We start from the raw sequence: 24,287 nt of genomic DNA, 5'->3' as shown, positions 1-24,287 counted from the left end.
TCACACTTAATTTCTAAAGGTAGAATTTTAATGCTCGTAAATTATGTCATATCACACTTGTGTCATAAAACACTGGCATTACGACAATTGTCATAATCTCAACCACAAACTCAAGTATCGCTTTTTTCGAATGATGTATTCAATAGTATGTTAGAGAGTTATAAAGTGGAAACTTGCCGACTTCATCACTTCGTGGATTTATACAGTCTCTTGCAGTCACTCGTTCGTCAAATTTATTCCACATGGAGTGTTATTGCATAGAGCACTGTATATACGCCGCTTAAATCGTACTTTCGGGGCGCAAAAATACTCATTCCGCGCAACGACGAACAGCTTATTGCTAGTTTCGCTACCGACGCAACAATTTTTAACGCCCATCGATCTGAGATCTTATAACGATTCAATGTACCTATTCTTTCGGAATGTTTGTAGAATGTTACGTGTATCGAAATACATATGTATATTTAAACATAATCGCAAATTATAGCGTTTCTAATTTCTTATTCAACAGACAGATATTGATCTTTTGGGACAAACTGAGACACTTATGATTTACAATTACCATGACCAAATGACAACTTATACGGTTCTAGCCGATCTTTAACGCTTGTATCTCAATATAATTTTCTTCCTTTACAAAAAATAACTTTTCATTGTAAGATTCAAAAAAATAACAATGTGATTAGTCTTGGTTAACATAAATTATCAAATTTTGCGGAGTGTTAAAATGTCGAGACTATTATTATTTCCATCATCATCTATAAGGCAAGTGGACCCAAGAAGGTCTAAAATCAGGTAAATCTTTACAAAGATAGTAACGTATTCTTACAAATATTTTGTAATGGTTTTTCGATAAAAAGAAAAAAACAAGTGAAAAAACCAATTCCAAGTGTTCAAAGACTTGACCAAAGATATGAAAATAAACAAAATCGTCTGAGCGTACGAGTTTAAAATCGGTATTCCTAATTGGATCTTATATTTAATGCCGTCTTGAAAACAGTCTTAAGATGAACTAATAAGAGAGTATTAGCATGTTAAGATATTATTTAATACGATTTTAAAATAAAAATGGAGTACGAATATCAATCATAGGTATGATTAGAAAAAAATGACGTATTAAATTGATTTGTCGTACTTGGTGTCGACCAGTTGGGTCGAGATGTACCACACCGAGATGAGCTGAGCCACACAGAATTATGTATTTACCGAGTCATACCGATACACACAGGTAGATTGTGTTTCTTCTCGTTCTCTCGTAAAAGCTGTCGGCCTCTCCGTCGTTTTCCTACACCTTCGCTCTCAGCCCTGATGTCTAGTTCATAGGATGGCAGAGTCCCTTTCTCCATTTCACCTTTATTCGCCGTTCTTTCTCCTTCCTCTCTGCCTCCTTTCCACCTCTTAGGATGTCTTCCTCAGTACTTTCGTGACGGTTTTAACTGATAAATTAAATAAAGATAAAGTTACAAATACCTTACGGATTTAATAATCTGTATGAAGCGATGTAATAAATACATTATACTAGAGCACATCGGTGATAATTCGAGATTGATCTTCGAAATATGATCATCTCAAAATTTGATATGAGCTTGTGACAATTACAAAGTTGTCAAAGTATGTATGCAATGTGATAAAGACTCTAAATTTTTATTTAACATTTTTAATTTTATTCAAAGTATATATATACATATACGGAGTGTCCCATCTAACTCGAGTATCTGAAATATCTCGCGTCGTTTTTATAACTTAGGATTTAGGAAAAAATATTTCAGATGAAAGTGGAACGGTTTCAAGGGAGACGAATTTTGCGCATGTCCTTCTTCTAGGTAGAAACCTTAAAAAAAATATGAAGATCATCTTCATTTTTTTTATTGGAATTGGTATTTGGAATTGTATAATTTTCTTTTACACAATATGGAATTGTATAATTTTCTTTTACAAAATATGATTCGTTTAATCATTCTACAAAAGTATTCAGGTAGAAATATCAAAAAATCAATAGTTTACGACATATTTTGTACTTTATTTTGATATATATTAACATAAAATGTTAAATTTCTTTTAAACTATTAATTTTTTATATATTTAATAATAAATTATTTTCTTGTATCATATCTTATTTTTATAAACAGAATAGTTAGAAAAATCATATAATTTTATTTTTAAAAATGAAGATGAGCTTTTATATCTTTTGGGCGTCTCGACCTAGAAAAAAAACGTGTTCAAAATACATTATTTTCGAAATCATTTTACTTGTATATTACATTTTTTCGCATCCTTTATACTTTTGGAGATATTTCAATGTAAAAGTTAAAATAGGATATCCTGTATTCCTTCTTACATATGTTATTTTAACGTACTAAAGTAAGTATGTGATATGAAGAAATCAATAGTTTACGAGATATTTTATACCTTGTTCGAGCATATATTAACATAAAATGTTAAATAACTCGTAAACTGTTAATTTTTTAATTATCATATCTTAATACTTTTACGAACAGAATAATAAGATGAATCAATTGATGGAAAAAAAATACATAGTTACTTAAAGAAAAATATGTATGTAAAATGTATAATTTTTTTAATAAGCGATACTGTGTTTTCTTTTCACTAAATTTGATTCATCTCATTATTCTATTCATATAAAAGTATCAAGAAAAATTATAAAACCCGTAATAAGAAGAAATCAAAATTAAATAATTGGGTTCTCTATATTAAAAGACAAAAATATAATGTACGGACAATGAGAGCTTTACACAACGCGGGGAAGACAATATTTTTCGCAATAAGTTTATTACAGTTTTTTGAAATTAAATTTGGGAAATTTGGGGGGGATTAATTATTAATATTTCAGATTGATTACGTTGAAAGTCCGACAACCATATCGGTATGCAATTATTATTTCTGAAATTAATTCATTTTATTTATGACGCTGGTGTGTCACCTTGTATGAAAGGCTCGCCAAGCCAGTAATAACGACGACTTTCTTTGTTGGAACAATTCCGTGTTCGATAATTAAAGCGTTAGTTAGATGCGTGCACACGTAATTCAAACTTGGTACGACGTCGAGTAGTTTCTCACAGCCGTTTGAAAGAAAGTGTATTGCGAGCAACGAGACCGATAAATCTCGCCGGAGATTCAGGTAATTCTCGCGCACTGAATGCTCTCGCGGTATGCGTATACTCAGAACGTTACGTAACAAAAGGCAGCGTTACGCGACAGAGCTTCGGTGTGGTTCGCATTTAATAATTCGAGAAGAAACGTTACGAATGAATAGCAATAAATGATCCGTATTGTTCGGGATCGGGAAGCGAACTGAACGTTCACACGCGGAACGTGTGCGTGATCATCAACTTTTCGAGTGTTGCGAAAGGGGGGGTCGCGTGCCATCTGAGACAAATAGCGTGATTAAAGCAGGAGCGAGATATGTTTTGAACGATGATCACTTGGTGTCTATAAGCTGTTTGTTTACCATCGCTAAGAAAATATTCAAAATAACGATCATTCAGGAACATATTTATGAATATACATAATAGTTCAACATCTTAACATTCATAATGGCAATTTGAAATAATATATTTGAAATAATGTATTTAAAATAAATGGTCTTGTTTCCAATCTTATTAATAACTAAATTAAGGCATTTAGGAATCCGCGCTGTAATCGGTGATTATGATTTATTCAAGAAATAATAAGAAAATTTATTTAGAGAAATTATTTACTTTTTATTTTTTTTTTGTCAAATAAAATATGTAAATTAATACTCTTCTTGAAAATCCACGTGCAATTAATGAAATAATTATTAAAGTTAAATAAGTATTCATGATGATTAAAAAATAGCAAATACACAGAAGATTACGATTTCATGTCGACTACAAGAAGAAAGCTTGAAAGAACTGAAACACTGGAAAGCAGATTTCAGATTTTCCAACGCGTGTGCAATACATAATACACTGAAAAAAAGATACATAAATGTAAATATATTTATTATCAATTTGTGCGATGCACTATTAGATCCCTCTCGATTAAACAACACTCGCGGACACATTTAATCTCATTAACATTACGTTGATTTTTTACATGAAATCTAATGCTATTTGGTATTATAAAAGTCGTAAGACTATTTTTATGATATTACAATTTAAATGAATTTTTAAAGATACATACGTTAGTTAACCTTGCACATTTTATTAGTTAACGTTTTATTAGTTAACATCAATAAAATGTATTGCTAATAATTTAAATTCAATTGGTACTTAAAAGAGATAAAACAAATATTAAAGTCTTGTAATATGTACTATTTAATGAAAACTACTATAATTATTTAAATATAAAAAGTGATGCAGAACTAGTGCCTGATCCACATCTAATATTTTTACCCTAATTCAGACTTGAATATCGATGAATAATATCTGCGGAAATAATTTGTACACATGTAGTGATCTTTCAGCTATTTACTCATAAATGTTTGGTAATAAGAAAGATCTTAACTTTACTATGAACTTAACTTTTACTTTATTATGTTAATATTTAAAAAGGCAAATATGTATTTACCTTTCTAAATATTTTAAGAATAAAGATAAAATGTGTATGTAATCATGGGCAGAAAGGTAGCGACACTTTTTTCGACGATTTTTAGAACATTCAAAAATTTTCAGAGTGCGATTCACTATCTATCGATGCGGGTGACGAACGGTTATGACAGTTGTCAACGTCATCCCGAATAGAAGTGTAGGTACAATGTAAAATCAAGAAACGTATCTTGTCCGCCGCGAAAAAATATCAATTCGACATCACAAGATTAAAATTTAGGGTAAGCTTAAAAGAGTAAACCAGTTAGATAAAATTATTTTGTAAATTTATTTACATCCTTTACGCGAGTTTAATATTAAAATAATTAATATAAAATAACAAATAATGAAATTATAATACGTAATAATAAATCATATATTAATTTTTTATGCAAAATATAGCTGTTCGGGATTCTGAACACAGAATAGTATTTTCATTTTCAAGACATTTTTGTTGATAATATATAGAGACGACTAATTCAGCTGAGCTTCATTTTGATTTGCAGCCTTGTCATAAGTCTTCTTATTTCAAAATGCTCATGTATAAATTCTTTTCAAGCATATTTATTACTTAAATTTATTAATTAAATTGTATATTAATATAATAGTTACAATTTTTGTAATTTTATATATATATATATATATATATATATATTCTATATTAATTAATAATATTTCAGTAATATACTTTAATATTGTTACGTCCGGGTGTTCGGCTTACGGAGACGTCCTTGGGAACGCGTTTACGCACTCTCGACCCGTAGAAATGAATAACACGGATATTATAAATAAAACAAGAATTTATTATGAAATGAACATAGGACACACACAAACACACACGTAAAGTTCAGAGCACACGATCGATGAAAGAATAAGCGAATCAAGAGACACCGAGCAAGCGACGGCTCACGTCCAAATCTGACGATTTTGTTAATGTAGCGAATGTGAAGAGTGGTGCCACGAAGGTTATCCTAATAGAAAAGATAAAAAAGAATCATTTACTTGAAATTTGTGTAGTGTTCTTAATCCGAAAAAAACAAAATTCTCGGAAATTTTGAGAAAAAACCGGTTTTTCTGGTTTTTTCCTTACCATATAAAAAAATCATACAATTCTATTTAAAAAAACGAAGTTGACCTTGAAATCTCTGAAGCGCCTCCACCTGGACAAAAATTATTATCACTACATAATAGATCCCTTTACGCCGTATCATTTTGGTTATATAACTTTTCTCTCTCTCTCTCTATACAACTAGATCAGAAGATATTTCAGGTAGTAATAGTCATTGAGATACCCTGTATAAATTATATGCGGAAATGATAAGGTACAGATTAGAAATGGAGGTAAAAGCAAAAGGTCCTGAACAGCCAAGCTAATTTCAGAAGAGGAAGGTAGATCCTGTATACATTTTCCTTAGACATTTTTTCATAAATTTTATTTAAAATTCACGATAAGGTTGAAATAGACCGTTTTTGATACAACTGAAATAGTTATTCTTTTTCAGTTAATTTGAATATGCACGGAGCTTTAGATTTTTGTGTTTTTATAAATAATCATAATTAATTACATGTAATTTTACTTTTAATCCTCCTTCAGATATACCTTGAATCGCGATTGGATTAATTTAGACTCGCGGTTCTAATATTAATAAATGTTGTTGTAAAATTGATTTTTTTCATGTTGAATTTCCTAACTTAAAATTTTATAAATTGCAATTTTTAGAATTTTGATTAATCATGTGAAAAAAGATGTGGAGTAATTTACAAAAGAATGTTTTATATTTTAACACATTTTTTATTATTTTACTTTTGAAGTTATAATCTTCTTTAATGCAATTCCTTCCATATCGATGCCAAGCAAGTGCACAATAAGTATTTCTGTGTGTTTCGTATAAAATAAGAATTTTTCTTTTTTTTTTTAAATTTTAAACATTTCTCTATCAAAAATCAGAGATACTTCTTATCTACAGCAATATTAGTAGGCGAAATCAAGCAAAGCGATTAGATCTGCTCACCGAGTAATTAAACATGATTGATTGGATTTTCATAGAAGAACCACTCGTGCTCGTTCGCTCGGCAAGGATGTCTAACTACTTTGCCGGGTGAAATTCAACTATTGATTTCACACGTTTAGCTTCAGTACATAAGACGATTTCTTCTTTACATCATCTCTGTTGATAATCAAACTTTGACGATAATACTGAAATCACAATTTTAAGGAAAATCGAGTATTAATTGAGTTATAAATGCATAATTACGTCTATTAAATTAATAAATCATAAAATTAGTAATATTATCCATTTTTAATTCTTAATCACTTTATTCACACGGATACGAACTCCCGTAAGGATGTCGATTTTTAACAGTATCTCGTTAGTGCTTATACGAAAATTGACACGTGCGTGTGTCATAGTATGCGTGAGATAATGCTGTGGTAATATAAAAAGACATATGATGTATGGCGCGCCATCTAGTAATTCCGTTCAAAGCTTTGCTTTAGGATCCCTTTAAGGTAATACATTTCTCATTACAACAAATATAACATCGAGACTTTTCATTATTGTAAAATAATTAGTGAAATAAAAGATTTTTCACTCTTCTCATGACAAGATTTTTAATTAATTACAAAATTTTATTTTTCTTTTATTGTTTTCAAAATACCTAAGTATCCTTAAAAAATAAAGACAACTTTCCGCAAATATCTTCGCTAATAAATACGGATATAATTACCATTAAATAAGCATATATTTTGTATATATAAGTTTTCGAATAATAATATTAAATATTCTTATTTTCTGTATTCCATTTGATGCTGTCATCTATGTACGGTACTTTAACCGAGGTATGATACACTTGCCGTATCACGTTGTCATAGTGACCACGGCTTGTTTGCATATCGATGTGAATTTAAATCGTGGTTTCATAATCACGCTAATAAACATTCGCGGTCAATCGGTTTAAACGCATGTTTTTACAGTCTACATCGGATAATTAGAGATTGCCGTCGCAATGAATGACATCGTGACAAATCTCGTGATTGAGAAGCAATTCGATTTCGACGATCTACATCCGTCGTCGCTGGATAAACGTCCGGAGGACGAGCACGACATAGAGAAATCCACTAGTACTGTCGTGGAGATCCTGCAGCAACTGCAACGCGAATTGTGCCTGATCAAATTGTGTTGGCCGGATGTCTCCATAATGACGGAGGACCTCTACGTACAATCACTTCCGAATACCTACCACTGCGTCAATGACAAGGAGCGACTGCTACTATGGTACGCAGAAAATTTTCGACGGCAGTTCCATGCGAAGTACGCGAATCGCCGACCGTTGTTGTTAGCCTGCGAAAATGAATGTCGTGTACAAGTAAGTAAAATTCGATCTCGAAAAAGCTATGATCCTGATAATCACGAATTCTTGCTGCAAATTAGTGTAATAAATATCAGTATAAAGAAAAAGAGTCTTCTATTTTCTCCTAATTAAGAAAACTTTACATTCAACAAAATTATTTTCTTTTTTCCAAATCACTGGAAGTATAATAAATCGGGTAAAGAAAAAAGGTACATTATATTCGTTAAAGACTTATCTTATAAAAGTAACGTATTTTATATTTAAATTCGTAAAATTCTGTAATAGAATTTAACTTTTTATATTTGCAATTTGCGAAAAAGGTTTGTGTAAAAGATTACTACAAATATGCGTAGTGAAACGTAAAATCAGCTGATTGCAAAATCAGCTGTTTGTAATATCAGCTGATCATAAGATCAGCTGATTAGGCTATTGCATAGTTAAAATATGTGAAATCATGTAACATTAAAAAAAAATTGTTCTAAATGTTATTAAGAATCATTTAGATTAATAATAATTCGTATCGACATTCATAGCAAAATTTTATGTATTATATAATTCTTATAATTAGTGAAAACTAGAAGCAATCAAGAAATTCGTAAATATACTTGTATCAAATACATAATATACATTAAGGATCAGGATATATACATAAATTATTAGGTGTTGGAATTAATTCGTAGCGTTTTACAAGTGATGGGAAGTACTTTCATTAATGTATTTTTTAATGCTCATGTGAAATAAATAACATTCTTTCATTAAAAAACGCTACGAATTAATTCCAACACCTAATATTACAGACGATATAGAGATCGACAATAACGGAATTTTTTATCTTGATAATATATAAGATTTCGCACGATAATTTGATTAAAAATATTCTTAAAAATATAATAAGGATTACTTTTCTAAGGAATTAAAAAATGCAGACAAACTTTATGGATTTTTATATTTATTTATACTTTTTTTTACTTTTTTTACATTTGGGTTTTGTACAAAGATAAAACTAATTTTTACAAACTAATAAGATAAGACTAATTTTTACAAAAATTAAAAGATCAGAACTAAAATATGTACACTAATCATAATCAATTATCATTAAAATACAAGAATTTTTTTCTGTTATTTCAATATTAACGTAATTTCAATTATTAACATGATAAGGATACTTAATAATATAAAAGAGGATCGTAAAAAATATACGCCGCGATGCGAGAAACGCAGTTACAATAAATCTTTTTCTACTTCCCGTACAAATTTGTATCTACAAGTATCAAACGAAGTACGCTGCCGTATCCGGAATTATATACATGGCATGGATGTGTACAATTCATCAGTGATAACATCGTGTATCAGCCACTAGCCAAAGCTTTCATTATGGTAAGTAAACAAATCTGGACAAGAACGACTTGAGATTTTCTTTTTTGTATATTTCCTTTTTCAATGATATCGTCGCGCGCAATTCAAATAATTTTTTTATATAAACAATTAATAAATGATGATATTAATTTGAAATATTTGAAATATTTGATAATTCTTATTTCAGAAATAATTAATTCCTAAACGTAAACCTAAATGTAACATTATCTTAAGAGGTAGAAAAAATAGGAAAAAAAGGACTTTCATGAGCATCGCGTTCGCTATGCGATTTGTCAAACATATTTTCAAAAACACAAAAAAAATGAAAGTACTAAAAATTTAAACATAGTCTCGGTCCACAACCTTGCTTTAAGAAGTCTTATGGTATAAGTTGAAAGAGATTAAGTGACAATAATTTCTGTCTTTAAACTGTTTTTGCGCAGTCTTTAGGCTTTAACCGTTAGACTTAAGCGAATTGAACAAAATTTTTACGGCCTAAGAGCATAAGTTCTGTGGACATAAGACTGATATATCGTTATATCCTTTTAAAGCAAAATTGTGGACAAGGCAATACTGAAAAACTTAAAATTAATTACAATGTAATCTAACCTAGATGATAATTACTAAACACTTTGGTGAAACGGTTTCACATGTTATGTTCAATTAATATACATATAAAATCAAAAATTTGATAGCTATTACTAAATAGTTTAATCAAGATTTGGAAATTGATCATAAAGCTAGTTGATTATTACTAAATCGTATGATAAATATAACCAAACGAATTAATAAATAAAGTACAGCTAAATTACACAGTAATAAATACTGAATAATATGGCAAATATTACTAAATTAATCTATTATAAAAAATTCGAATATTTCTTTGATTTAATGAATGTTATCAAGTCGTTTGGTCATAATTACTGTATGATTTAACAACAATTATTAAAGTTATTGTTAACAATTTGGTAACTACACTCAGAAAAAGACTGTTGGCAATTATATAGATGACATTTATCTCAATCTGTTTTCTATATAATTATATCTGAGCTTCGGTCACATAGACTTGATTATACAGAAAGTTCGACTAAATTTATACGCTACAAACGACCGGCAGTCCTGACTATGTTTAGGCGCTTAGTTGCATCAAATAATCTACTAATTATTATAAAATTAATCAGTAAATCTTTTTTCATTTAGACAATAATTACATAATTACAAATAATTACAGATAATTAAATATTCATTAATATTAATAATGAATAATTTGGTTTTAAGTATCAAATTGGAACAACTAAACGATTTTACTTTTCTAAATGCATAGTAATTATTATTATCAATCAGTTTATTATTATTATGTTAGGTAATACTAAATATTGCGCCAATCAATAAAATTTAATAACTATTACCGGACTTTTATCTCAATGTATCTAACGCGTAATGAATCAAATATATCAATTATACATTATTTATATACATTATATGTATATATACATATATACATTTATTTACAAATATGTATTAAATATTACAAATATGTATTAGATAATTGTTACAGCTAGCTCATACTGTTCGTTTTTTTGGGGAGTTCCTTTTTTGACTTCTGAATCCAATCTTGTAGACGCGCCAAAATACGTTGTATACAATCCACTTGTTTCATTGTACTTATAGACGAACCATAGTGGTGTAACCACTCCAATAATTTGGAGCAATATTCCACCATTTCGTCACATCTCGGTGGCAAAATGTCGGGATAGTTTTTTCTTGCCGTTTCGTTATCCAAGTCGTCATTATTATTGTTGTTATTTACAGCGTCAAATGTTACTCCTGTAACGCTGTTTGATGAAGATTTTTCATATGGATGGCGAAGACCATCCATTATACTAGTAAGACATTTATTGTTTCTAGTAGGTTTTGATTGAACTGGATCACTGCTGCTAGTCGATGGCATAGTTTCATAGTTCTGAGAAACACTTCCGGACTTTTCCATGTTCGGTAATTGATTCTGTATTTTCAGTGATGGTTTCGGGATGTCCATGTTTGTTGCCAGTCCTGAGGTACTATGTTTTCTTTTATTCCCATTAAGTAGCGTCGTGTTATTAGTTTGTTGCATCTGTTGTTGCAGCATTTGCTGTTTCAGCATATTCATGGTAAACGACGTATTAGCCACTGTATTAGCTACAGTATTGACCACTGCATTGGCTACCGTCGTGCCGTTAGTCCTAGCCACTTCGTTGAGAATATTTATTGCATTTGTATAAGAGCCAGGATAAGAAAGATATACGTCCGATTTTGCAATTGTGTTCAATATAGCTGCTATCGCTGAAGCCTTCGCTTCAATCGGTGCCATATTATATATATACGGGTTATACATGGAGTCATGGACTATTGGTGCGCGAACATTATTAGCCATCGTGGTGCCGACAGAATTAGTTTCGTGTTTTATCCTTTTGTGAGCCGGACCGGCTTCGAACTCCTCACCTCTTACAGTCACACCGGAAGTCGATGGTAATCCCAACATCGCTTGGGTCGTTGGTGTCGACCTCGATAAAGAACCACCACCCACTGCACTGTTATTACTATTATCAAAACTGGATGTTAAAACGTGCTCGAAACCCAAAGATGTTCCCGGCAGTGTCACTGCCGAAGTTTTTAAACTGTTAGCTTGCGACAATATCTTCTTTTCTGCCTTACACCACCCTCTGAGGATGGATTCCGGCACGCCAATGCCGCGTGCCACCGCAGCTTTCGATTCACCATTGTGAACCCTATTGATTGCATCAATTTTTTCTTGGGGCGTGAGAGTCCTCCACGATCGCTTGCCTGCCTGACGAGATTCAGTTCGAGGCATCGTACCTCTCGAGCTTGTGCTCGGCCCAGGATCGTTGACGTTTAGATTATCGTATCTGGCAGGTACCATATAACGATAATGGCTGGTGTTATGCTGTCGTCGTGGTCTACGATCTCTTCTATCCGCAGATCCCCCCAAATCTGGGGAAAGATCTATGGCGGTTTCCTGCTGATGATCCAGTTTGCTCTTCGTAGTCTCAATACTTGGACACTTAACACTATGTTCGCTAATTTTAAAAAAGTTCGCTGAGTTTGAAAAGTCAAATTATAACGTTCGTTCGGTACGGACACACGCAAAGTTTCTTTTCGAACGACGATGATGACTGGTACGAACGCGGAGATGAACGAAACGATCCGTACGCCGCGCTGCCGGTACGGCGTGTGGCGCCGATTCGTATCTCGCACAGTAGTAAATAATACTGTGTGTAAACGCGGTTACGCCGTCGCAGCCGGTCGGGGGAGTAGTAGTACTCGTTCCTCCTCCGCGGTGGAATAGCACATGCGCTCACAGAGAGTAATAAAGAACTTTTTTATGAATGAAACAAACTCGGTCGGTCGGTCGGTCGGGCGGCTACAACCACCACCTCCTCTTTCTCTCTGTCTCTCTCTCTTGCTTCTTCCCCCTCCTACACACTGCTGCCCTCCGTCGAAGCAAGGGACTGCTGCTGCTGTACATCTTGCCGCTTCACGTACCGCTCTCCCTGTGCTCCTCTCTCGTTGACGGCGCTAGCGCGAGCGTGTTGGTACTCCCCGATATACCTCACCGCTCTCCTCCGAACTTGCGACTGCAACAGCCAATCCGAAGTGCGCGCGGGAAACGATATTATTGCTGTACCACCGAGGAATAGCGTAGTTGGGGTGGTAGTCGGAGCGTGAGCGAGATAGATGGAATCGAGTGGAAACGGCGATAGGCGCACACGGAAGATCCGGCACAGAAAATCGCGCACTGGCTCTAAGAGTCCAAAATCAATTTTTATTGAAATGTTTCTCGTCCAATGATACGATTTTTTCGACCAAGTGCATAGACCACGCAATCGCGAATCACGAATTGCGATTAATGAGATGCGGCGTGTGTTTCGCGTTGCGTCTGATTTTTTGTTCTGCGAGGTGGTCACAAAACTCCAAATTCTCTCTAAAAGTTCTCTAAAAGCTCTCTAAAGGCTTACTTTGTGCCGTGTCACCTGAATACTCGTGTCGAGTGCGACGACTACAATAGAACTGACTGCCAACTCCGTTGCCGTCGCGGAGGTCGACTTCGACTGGTCAGTCGGACTGCCCCACCACCTGCGCGGTACCCGTCAGGATGTATTATTTTGCGCGCATCTCCCCCCTCCATATCTTCTGTCGTAACGCCGGCGACGATGGTTCATCCCTCCTCGCCTACCCTATCATCCTCAGCGAATTGTCCGCGATATTCCCTTCCAGCTTCCTGTGCCCTTCGCGCGTCTCTTTTCTACTTCTCTGTCATTTGACCCATCGACAACGATGTCACGCGTAACGAGAGGACGTTCAGTTTTCGACGAATGAGAGTATCCCTGAGTGAATTTACCCTACCCCATAGACCTAGAAACCGTGGGGTTATCATACGTGGTGGGGCAAATATTCCAACAGTGGAAATGTTGAAAAGAAAGGATTCTTGGAGAAAAATTTTTGAAAAGATTTTTTCCGACTTTCTACATTGTATCCCTTTTTGTCATTAACAATATTTATTAATCGTTTAAGCAGAAAATAATTCAAGCCTCTGACACCGGATATATCCCCTATCACATTTACATATTATTTAGATAGGTGGATCAATCGAATGTCAAATCTAAATAATATTTTTTCAAGTCTGTCGAAGTGGTTTCGCGAATCACATGTTGTAAAGAAAGAACGAGAAATGCGTATCCATCCAGTACAAAACGAACCGCTCTTGTGCTTTTACATAATAAGAAAATTCCGTAATATTTGTAACATTTACTGAGGTTTCCCGGCATTCCCTTTTGTGCGAAATATGAAAGCTCGAGAAAGAGAGAGAGAGAGAGAGAGAGAGGGTCAGAGGATGTCGGATGCAGCAAAACCTTAAATCCTTCCCGCCGCCTCCGCCGGCAATCCTCAAGGGAGAGCCGGATTTACGAGTGCGCGGCCTAAAATCCGGATACCTACGGTATCAAGCATTCGACGCGGAGACCGGAGTTACAACGAGTGCGGTATGGCAAGAGAAGAGGCGACGCGAAGCGAGGCGTGGCAAAGCGAGACGAAGCGGGGTGAAGCGGGGTGAAGCGAGGCGAGGCAAGGCATGGCAAGGCGAGGCGAGGTTTGGCGAGGCGGGGCGAGGAGAGGAGAGGAGAGGAGAGGAGAGACACGGTAAGGAGACTCGCTCTCGCGATAATTCGCGGGTAAATTTACCGCGAGTAACCGTCGCGCTCGCACGAACGCGAATAAGCGACAAGTGTGTACCTGTACGCGCCCCGATATCCCGCGGCCTCGTCGGCGATACACGCGCGAGGACCGACCGCATTTCGTCACGTATACCGGCTCGTTTTTCACCGCGCGACCGTAGCGCAGAGAAAGACAGCGAGAGCGAAAGAAAGAGAAAGAGAGAGAAAGAGAGAGGCGTCCTACTCTCGATAATTATCGCTGTCCCCGCGCACGTTTAGGATTTCAGAGCTCCAACTTTGCTAAAATCTCGGATGAAAGCGTATCGCGATGATGACAAGCATGAGCACGGCTGCGTACGTCTTTTTCAGCTATGCTCGAGATTGTTTTTTTGTTAGTATTATAACGATGATATTTTATTATGTTTAAGAATAAATTCTTTCTTTGTTTTAAAATAGTATGTATGTTAATATTTTAAATGTTGTTGATAAAAATAAATCACAAATAAGACAAATTTTTGTCTCTATTAGGAACGATAGCTTTATTAATGTGCCTCCAATTTGTGTGCCTATTCACATTTAACTCATTTTAACATATAGTTATTAAAATAGATAATAAATGTTAGCTAATTGTTTGAGTTAATACTGCATAAATCATTACTTTAATTGTAATCATCATTTCAATGTACATTCATAACGCAATGTTCTTATAACATGGATAAGTTTAAAATCTTGCAGTATTACTGGACTCATATAAATTTCTTGTATTTTTCGGAAAAATATTTACTATACTTTAATAATTAAGAAACTAAACATACTTTGTGTCATATATATTAATAATTTAACTTAATTAACAAGTATTTTTCTTGTTTACTTTTGCTTATGGCTTATTTCAAAGATGAATTAGACATTAATAAAAGCAGACACAATAACAGATAGTACCTTATAATATGTATATAAATATGTAACATAAAAATTTGGAGTCTGTAAGTTAGCGACAGAAAAACAGTGAAAATTCTCACGAGCTTATAGTTTGAGATAAACAAGAGGTAAACGAATGAGATAAGAAATTATCACAAATAATCTTATATTCGATCTCTCTCGATTTGGACTTCACTAAAGCTAACAGAATTGTAATGCCAAGCGAAATTATAATTAATTAAATCTCATTAAAGCATCAGTTGAATACTATTGGAACACAGATAACTTTCGAACCAAATTGTGGATGTACACGAGATCGATGATTTCTCCCGCGAAATAACAATGTAATAAGACATTCGAGAAACAATAAGGTGTTCCGGGAAAAAGATAGATGGAATTAATATACTTGATAACATTTATCAAGTGATGACATTTAGTGAATAACATCTTGATTGGCTGTAACAGTGACTGGGCTCGACTCGTGGTATCGTCGAAATTAATTCGGTATATAAATGAAAGAATTTTCTCTTTTTAGCGACGGCCGCTCGTATCTTCTCTCAGTCCGCGTATATCGTGGAGAGCAGCTGACCCCAGTTCCGGGCGTGAAATACGCGCCGGCGGTTATGGTGTTGCTAAGAGCGCGGCGGCGTAACAAAAATATGATTTCGCGGATAAGGAGCGTTGGCCGTCGGCGTAGCTCGGTTTCGATCTACGATTAACGAATCGACAACATTGCGTCGCGAGAGGCACGAGGAAGCGTTCGCGACGGCGGGGAGGAGAGTCGATGGGCGGAAGGGGGGATGAGGGGGGATGTGATGAGGGCGATGGGCAACAAGGCGACGACGACGCCGAGAGGAAAATCGATGGCGTCCTGGTGTTATAGGACGACGAAGGCGCACACGCACACACACACACACACATACCATACATACACTCATACACGCACAAATACACATACACGTACACTTTGCACGCGCCGCTGTCGCGGGTAGACGCGGGTCCGCGCGTTCCGTGACTCTCCCGTAGAACGCGAGTCGGATAAAACCCGTACAATTAATTTTCACCTGCTTCCCTCGAAGTGTACACGATGAAACGAAGAAGCGAAGCGGTGTCGGGTCTCGCTCATCTTCATCGTCATCGCCGTCGTTATCGTCGTCGTCGTCGTCCGGTTCGCCTGCCTTTCGCGGAAGGATGTACACACGCGAGCGTGAGCGCGAAAACGCGTCTCGACTCACGTGTGTACGATGTACGTGCAAGAGTACGCGACGCGTGAGCGTGTGTGCGTGTATGCGCGTGCGTGTGCATATACACACGGCCACGCCAGGCTATTTGCGCGACATGTGTGCCGTCGCGTCGCGTCGCGTCGCGGCCTGAGTTAACGGTCGCTCGCTATCGTTCCTTCGAGGCGACGGTGCGCTGCCGCTGCCGCCGGCCGCACGATAATATCGATAAACGACTCTCCTGCTCTTTTGCCCTGGCCATGGCGTCTCATCGTCGCCGACGGCCGATGCCTCGTTCACTTCGTTCTACTCTGTTCTGTTCGGTTTTTGCCAAAAGTACGAAGCGTCCGCCCTTAATGATGATAATGTTATTATTAATCGGAGGAGTTTAAGGTAACGATTAAATGGGTAATTTGTTAATGATATGTCATTACCGATCCGATAAGAATCCTTGAAATTCTCGAAAAAGTCCATTATATAAGGCAAAAGGAAGATACATGTATATGCATTTCGATTTTCAGTAATAACGGTTCTGAGAGATATAAGCATCGTTATCTCAATTTTATTTAAAAATAAATTATTGTTACTGTACTGTGTTGTACTGTAATGTTTAAAAATAAAGTTGTAATCTCCTTTCTCAGTCTTCTTAGTAATCTTGATTTTTTTTTACACGCGAAGAGAAAAATGTTTGATATTCATAACTATATTGTATATAACTATATTGTATAATTATATTGTAGATTACTATAATTATGATTACTGCTATAATAATAACAGTAACTATGTGTATTTCTAACAACAAATATATATATATATATATTATATATAATGTGTATGTATATATGTAATATGCAACCTAACATGATTATAATTATTATAGTTATTGTAACTATAAAAAAGTTGAAATTACCATAAAAATGATTCAAGTGACTATAATTTTACAGTTATATTTTGGGACAAGCATATTTTTTATGATTTCTTTATGATTGTCTCAAAATATAAATGCAAAATTATAGTCATTTGAATAACATAGTTGCTGTTTTTATTATACAGCAGTAATCATAATTATAGTAATATATAATTATAGTTACAAATATCAAACATTTTTCTCTCAGTGCATTATAGATGAGAAAATAGAAAATTATTAGCCTCACTATGTGTATTCTCTGAATCTGAATCCCAAGTATGTTACTAATACACATAATCAGTGAAATTCACAATGAAATTCAATTCAAAAATCAATGAAACGTAGAATTCCTAACTTAGCTATCTTGCTTTAATGTATAAATTCATTGTATGTTGTATTGGAACTGAATGTGAATATCGATATTATAGTATATTCAAACTTCTCTTTTAATTGAATTTGAACTTCTAAATATTCCCAGTGGTTAGAAGTGATAATCATTGATATTCACTGATTCGGATTTAGAGAATATCAATTTGTCGAATTTATCCATTTGTCAAAGATCAATGAAACGCACATCGTACGATCCATTAAAAAAAAAAAAAAGCGCGTATCTGTCATCACCGGCTGTTTGTCGTCTGCGGAAGCTTCGACGAAGACGAATGTCAGTGTCACGTTCAGCTCGGTTAAGCTCAAACCTGTGCGGGAACGGTACGCCAAGTGCGACGGAAGGAGAAGCAGCTTAGATAGAAGCGATAAGATAGGAGAGAACAAGAAAGGAGATAGAGTTAGACAGAAGAGGAGAGTTAAGTTCATTCATAAAAAAGAAAATTATTACGAGCGGCGAAGGGGGAGCGCACGACTCCCGCAAAGTGAATGATACCTCCTGCTACTCTTACTTCTCTACCTCCCCCCGTTCACCGACCCCCTCGGCTCCAGAACGACGATTACCCCCACCATGTCGCCCTGCGCCGTCCTTGCAACCGTGAAAGATCTCTAGTGATAAACCTCGATTCTCTCTCCTCCTGCGAATTATTTCTCTCTCTCTCTCTCTCTCTCTCTCTCTGTCTCTCTCTGCCTCTCCCTTTCTTCTCCTTTCTCCATTCTTTCTCTTCTTCTCTCGAGTTGTTGGCGCGTTGATAGGAAATCCCGCGAAACTTCGACCTTGTCTTTCCCGGAACTTCTTCGAATAATACCGGGATTAATACCCGTCAGGAGAGCACCGGCTGTTACTGTAACTCGGAAAGACTCACGGATGATATATCGAATATAGCTCGATATAACGGAACGTTTGCAAACCTGCGCGATAGAAGTGGCTAACCATCCTCAACCCGTTGACCCCTAAAGTTTGCAAAGCGAGAATTCACATTTCGTGAATGGAGTGACTCATGAATGTGTATCTCAGTGTCTCTCATCTTGCGCAGAGTACGTTTGTTCATGCGTTGCATTTATCGAAACACGTGCAAACAGTTATTGTGTTATTAACTAATCTGGGATTCGATTTAATGCATAGATACGTGTTTCAATTAATATACAAACTGTCTCAAATGATAATATCAGATAATAAAGTTAACAAGTTTACACGCAAAGCAACTAATTTTATACGTAAAAAGGGAACGAAATTCTTTTTTTTATTTAAAATTATTTTTTATTAGAAATAAGAAAATGTATATAGACTTAAAAAATTGAAATATTTATATAAATAATGCTTTTTTTCGTTAATTCAAATTTAAATAAACTTAAATTATACATTTCAGCTTATTAAACTCGTTTCGATGACTTCTACGAGAAATATGCACTCAAGAATTTCATATTCTTTTTATTTAAGAATTTTATTTAAAAAATTAAAAATAAACTATGTATATATACAAGGCGTCCCATCTAACTCGAGCATCTGAAATATCTCGCTTGGTTTTTATGATAGGAAACAATGTTTCAGATGAAAGTGGAACGATTTCAAGGGAAACGTATTTTAGTCATATTGTATTTCTTTCAAGTGATGGTGTCAAAAAGATATGAAGGTACCTCTATTTTTTTTTAAATGAAATTGTATGATTTTTTTTACACATTATGATTCCTCTAATTATTCTGCATATAAAAGTATTAATGACATCAAAAAATCAATAATTTATGAGATATTTTATACTTTATTGTGGCATATGTTGACATAAAATATTAAATAACTCGTAAACTATTAATTTTTTTGATAATCGTAACTTAATATTTTTATATGAATAGAATAATGAGATGAATCAATTGGTAAAAAGAAAATACAGAATCGCTTATTTAAAAAATTATACATTTTGCATATTTTTTTCAGCAACTATATGTTTTCTTTCCATCAATTGATTCATTTCATTATTCTTCATAAAAGTAAGATACGATTATTAAAAAATTAATAGTTTACGAATTATTTAACATTTTATGTTAATATATGCTCGTACAAGATATAAAATATCTCGTAAACTATAATATTTTTTTCTATCACTTACTTTAGTACATTAAATTAACAGATGAAGAACAAATACACATCCTATTTTAACTTTCATATTGAAATATCTCCAAAAGTACAAAGGATTCCGAAAAATGTCAGATACAAGTAAAATGGTTTCAAAAGCAACATATCTTGAATACGTTTTTTTCTAGATAGCTGAAGAGATAAAAGATCACTTCCATTTTTTAAAATAAAATTATATGAATTTTTTAATATATTATAGTATAATTTTTCTAATTATTCTGTTTATAAAAGTCGATATAAGGTACGATAAGAAAATAAATAATTTATTAAAATATTAAATATATAAAAAATTAATAGTTTATGAGAAATTTAACATTTTATTTCAATATATGTCACAACAAAATACAAAATATCTCATAAATTATTGGTTTTTTTATATCATTACCTTAATACTTTTATATGCAGAATAACTAGAAGAATCATATTGTGTGAAAAAAAATTATACAATTCTACTTAAAAAAACGAAGATGATCCTCATATTTTTTTAAAGAAAGTCTCAATCTAAAAGAAAGACAACATAACCAAAATACGTCCCCCTTGAAATCATTCCATTTTCACTTGAAACATTTTTTCCTAAATTCTAAATCATAAAAACCACACGAGATATTTTATATGCTCGAGCTAGATGGGACACTCTGTGTATATATTAGGTGTTGGAATTAATTCGTAGCGTTTTACAAGTGATGGGAAGTACTTTCATTAATGTATTTTTTAATGCTCATGTGAAATAAATAACATTCTTTCATTAAAAACGCTACGAATTAATTCCAACACCTAATATGTATATACTTTGAATAAAATTATAAATGTTAAATAAGAATTCAGAATCTTTATCACACTGTATGCATACTTTGACAACTTTCTAATTGTCACAAGCTCGTATCAAATTTTGAGATCATCAAAAATCTCGAACATCAATCTCGAATTATCACCGATATGCTCTAGGTAATGTATTTACTACATCGCTTCATACAGATTATTAAATACGTTTAAAGCATTTGTAACTTTATCTTTATTTAATTTAAAACCACTAAAATAGTATTGAAGAAGACAAAAAAGATTAAACATATTGGAACGTTTATTATTTCTTTTATATTAACTTTCTAACAAATTTTATTTACACATAAAAATCTTGTGTCGGCTCTTTATATGCATTTTTAATATAATCAATTTATTTGAAAAAATTATATTAGAAATTATATTCTTTCTCGAAAATATATATTCAACAATTAGATGGCCACAGTTAAAATGCTACGCGTTGTACAAAGGTCGTCGAAATTTATTCCAACTTAAAGATAAGACTTGTCACGATACTATAATCTTCGTTATACAAATAATATATCCTAATTATGACATAACTGTAGAGAGGGAAATATCTTGCTATCAAATCCGGAAGAGCGCACAATATCGGAGGACAATTACGTTCTATCGAATGAAGCCGTCCGTTAATCGTTAGGCCCGGACGATCAAAGGATTAAAGTCGCGTTACAACGGTGTTTCGCGCGAGAGGCTTCATTATTTTTTGCAAGAATCACAATCTAGCCGATGTTGCACGCGATCGATCAACCCTACGCCGCGGGGGTGGACATGTTCCTCCTTCGCCCTTGGTCTATCAACCTATCCGGCCGTCCGATAGTGCCTCGCCCTCGCCGTTATTCGCGTCCTAATCGAGCTAGTAGGCCCTCTGACGCGATATACCCTTCTCTCTATTACCCGGCCATTTCATCCCTCTCTCTCGGTCTCTCGCCGACCGTCCTTAATCGAGCGAGAGCCCTTCGGCGTGCGATTTCGAAATTTCCAACCGATAAAAAAGAAAATCGATATAGCCTCTTCCCTTTCTATCCCACGTACCTCGTTCTCGTTGACACATCGTCGCACGTACTCTGTCATTCGGCTCCCCGGACACGTAAGCGGACACGATTCGCAACGAACGGAGAGCTCGCGAATAGTGAGCGGGAAGAAATCCCATACTTTCTAGTCTACCTGAAAAAAGGCAGAGGAACAAACGGAGATAGTAGAAAAATGCAGGAATGACGAAGAAAATCGAGAACATGACAAAAGAAAGAGAGCCACATACACAGTGCAAGTGCACGACAATGTCACAGAGATGGACCAACACTATAATAAGTATGGTATATATATATATATATATATATATAAGTTCCGTCGCGGTGGCTCTTACCGCGGAGAAGGCAAAGCGAAAGAAAGACTGCAGAGAAAGAGAGAGAGAGAGAGAAAGAGAGAGAGAGAGAGAGAGAGATAAGGAGAGAGGATCAGGTATGTCGAGAAACAGCAGGGTCTCCGTGGAAATTTACCAGAGCGCGAGTTACGGCAACTTGCTTGTGGCTCGTTGCCGAGAGAAGCTTGCTTGGTTAGAACCTCCTTCGCATCCCTCCATATACCTACAACGCTGCGCGGCTTTCGCATCCGCGGCTAAGAGCAAAGGGGCGCCAAGGGTTCGGGTCCGTTGTCGGGTGGCGGCGGAGGCATCGTAGGGTAGGTAAGAGGGATGAGGAAACGGGCGGATGAAGAGGAGGGGGAGGAGGCAGTCACAGCCTCGAGGGTCGTGAAGAGGCAGGAGAAAGGGTCGGCGGGGAAGAAGGGACAGTCGGGGCAGAAGGAAGAGGAGGAGGGCGCAACGGTATACGCGTCGAGGGTCGGTTGAGGGAATGCCGAAGAGGGTTGCGGGGGAACGAACGCTGCTGGGGCGATGAGCGGAGTCGCGGACCACGCCGAAGTAGGTCGTCTCGCTTTCTCTCTCGCCATCGTTTCATCTTCTTCCTCTCGCTTCCTTCGCTTCCCCGTATTTTCTTCGTCCCTGTTTCTATTCCGATCTCTCTTTCTCTCCCTCTCTCTCTCTCTCTCTCTCTCTCCTCTCCCTCTTTCTCTTCATCACCCTCGCGTTTCCTCGCGCCTCCGTCTCTTTCTGTTCCTGCTACCGCGTTCTCTTCGACGCGCGCGGTGTATTCCGCGGTAAACGGCCAGGCCTGGTCGACGGACCCTCGCATGGCCTGCAGCTGTCTCCTAACCCCCCACATCTCCCCGTTGCCTCTTATCCATCGGTTTTCCTGTCTCCCGTCTCTCTTCCATTTTCGGTACTGATCTTCCTTTTTCTCCGTCGCTCTCTCTACGCCGCGGATTCTCTCTTCGCACCGCGCTCCCACAGCATGTTCTTCGCCACCCTACACACCCTACGAGGTGGAAAGGAGGCAGAGAGGAAGGAGGAAGAAGGAAGAACGGCAAATGAAGGCGAGATGGAGAGAGAGAGAGAGAGAGAGAGTGAGGGACTCTGCCATCCTATGTACTAGATATCAGGGCTGAGAGCGAAGGTATAGGAAGGGAAGCGAGGGAGAGCCGACGGCTTTTGCGAGAGAGCGAGAGAAAAGACAATCTACCCTGGTGTAAATACATAGTTCCGCGTGGGACGGCTCATCTCGGTGTGGTACAGCTCGACCCAACTGGTCGAGCTGTATACCAAGTACGACAAACATCGGTCAACTTTTTTCAAATCATACCTAAGACCGATATTCATATTCCGTTTTTATTTTAAGGTTGTATTAAATAATATCTTAACATGCTATTACGGCTCTCTGATTAATTCATCGTATCTTAAGACTGTATTTGAGGTCTTAAATATAAGATCCGATTAGGAATATCGACTTTAAACTCGTGCGATTAGGAATTTCGTTTATTTTCATATCTTTCGTCAAGTATTTTTAATTTGAACACTTTGGTTTCTTTCACTTGCTGTTTCATTCTATCGAAAAAATATTACAAAAGATTTGTAAGAATTATTAAAATATTAATTATAACTATTAAAATATTATTATCTTTGTAAATATTTATTATCTGATTTAAGACTTTTTTTGGATCCACTCGCCTTATAGATGTTGATGGAAAGAATAATATTATATTAAAATATTTTATTATTAATATTTATTTTTTAATATTTATTTTATTCTAATAAATATTTTTTTTTCTATATATTTAGAATGATCTTAATTTTTCAATTTTCTAAATGTAATTTTCATTTTTAATAATTTTTTTTTTTTTAATTGTATTTATTAATGTTTTTCTCGATATTTTAACACCTGTACTCTGCAAGATTTGATAATATTTATGTTAAGATTACCAAGACTAAACACATTATTACTCTTTTGAGTTCCACAATGAAAAGTTATTTTTAATAAAGGTAGAAAATTAAGGTACAAGCGTTAAAGATCGACCATGTAAGTTGTCATT

At 35.2% G+C, this 24,287-nt stretch overlaps 2 protein-coding genes across 4 annotated transcripts in view; both read right to left on the bottom strand.

Moving 5' to 3' along the window:
* Window positions 1–647: 647 nt before the first annotated feature.
* LOC105143954 (uncharacterized) overlaps window positions 648–24,287 on the bottom strand; it is a 133,063-nt gene continuing 109,423 nt past the window's right edge. For 2 of the 3 annotated variants that reach the window (XM_087414806.1, XM_087414808.1), the window contains 2 exons: window positions 7,809–7,909; window positions 6,469–7,733 (listed from right to left, as the gene is read on the bottom strand). In XM_087414806.1, coding sequence (XP_087270932.1) covers window positions 7,544–7,733; window positions 7,809–7,909 — 291 coding nt within the window. In that variant the 3' untranslated portion in view covers window positions 6,469–7,543. Of the gene's footprint in view, window positions 1,437–6,468; window positions 7,734–7,808; window positions 7,910–24,287 lie in introns of those variants that run through there. The other variant, XM_087414807.1, reaches the window with a different exon arrangement.
* Window positions 9,332–13,963, bottom strand: dan (protein distal antenna). Its single transcript, XM_087414800.1, has one exon. It carries the CDS (start codon window positions 12,193–12,195, stop codon window positions 10,834–10,836), a length of 1,362 nt encoding a protein of 453 aa, XP_087270926.1. The 5' UTR covers window positions 12,196–13,963; the 3' UTR covers window positions 9,332–10,833.

Source organism: Acromyrmex echinatior, chromosome 16 (assembly GCF_024713525.1).
Source record: "Acromyrmex echinatior isolate Ae372 chromosome 16, ASM2471352v2, whole genome shotgun sequence".
NCBI classification, from domain to species: domain Eukaryota; kingdom Metazoa; phylum Arthropoda; class Insecta; order Hymenoptera; family Formicidae; genus Acromyrmex; species Acromyrmex echinatior.
Note: the sequence above shows the minus strand (reverse complement) of the source record. Positions and strands in the feature narration are given on the sequence as shown.

Coding starts and splice junctions, on each gene's coding strand:
- dan (XM_087414800.1), bottom strand. CDS start 12,195: ATGGTACCTGCCAGATACGATAATCTAAACGTCAACGATCCTGGGCCG.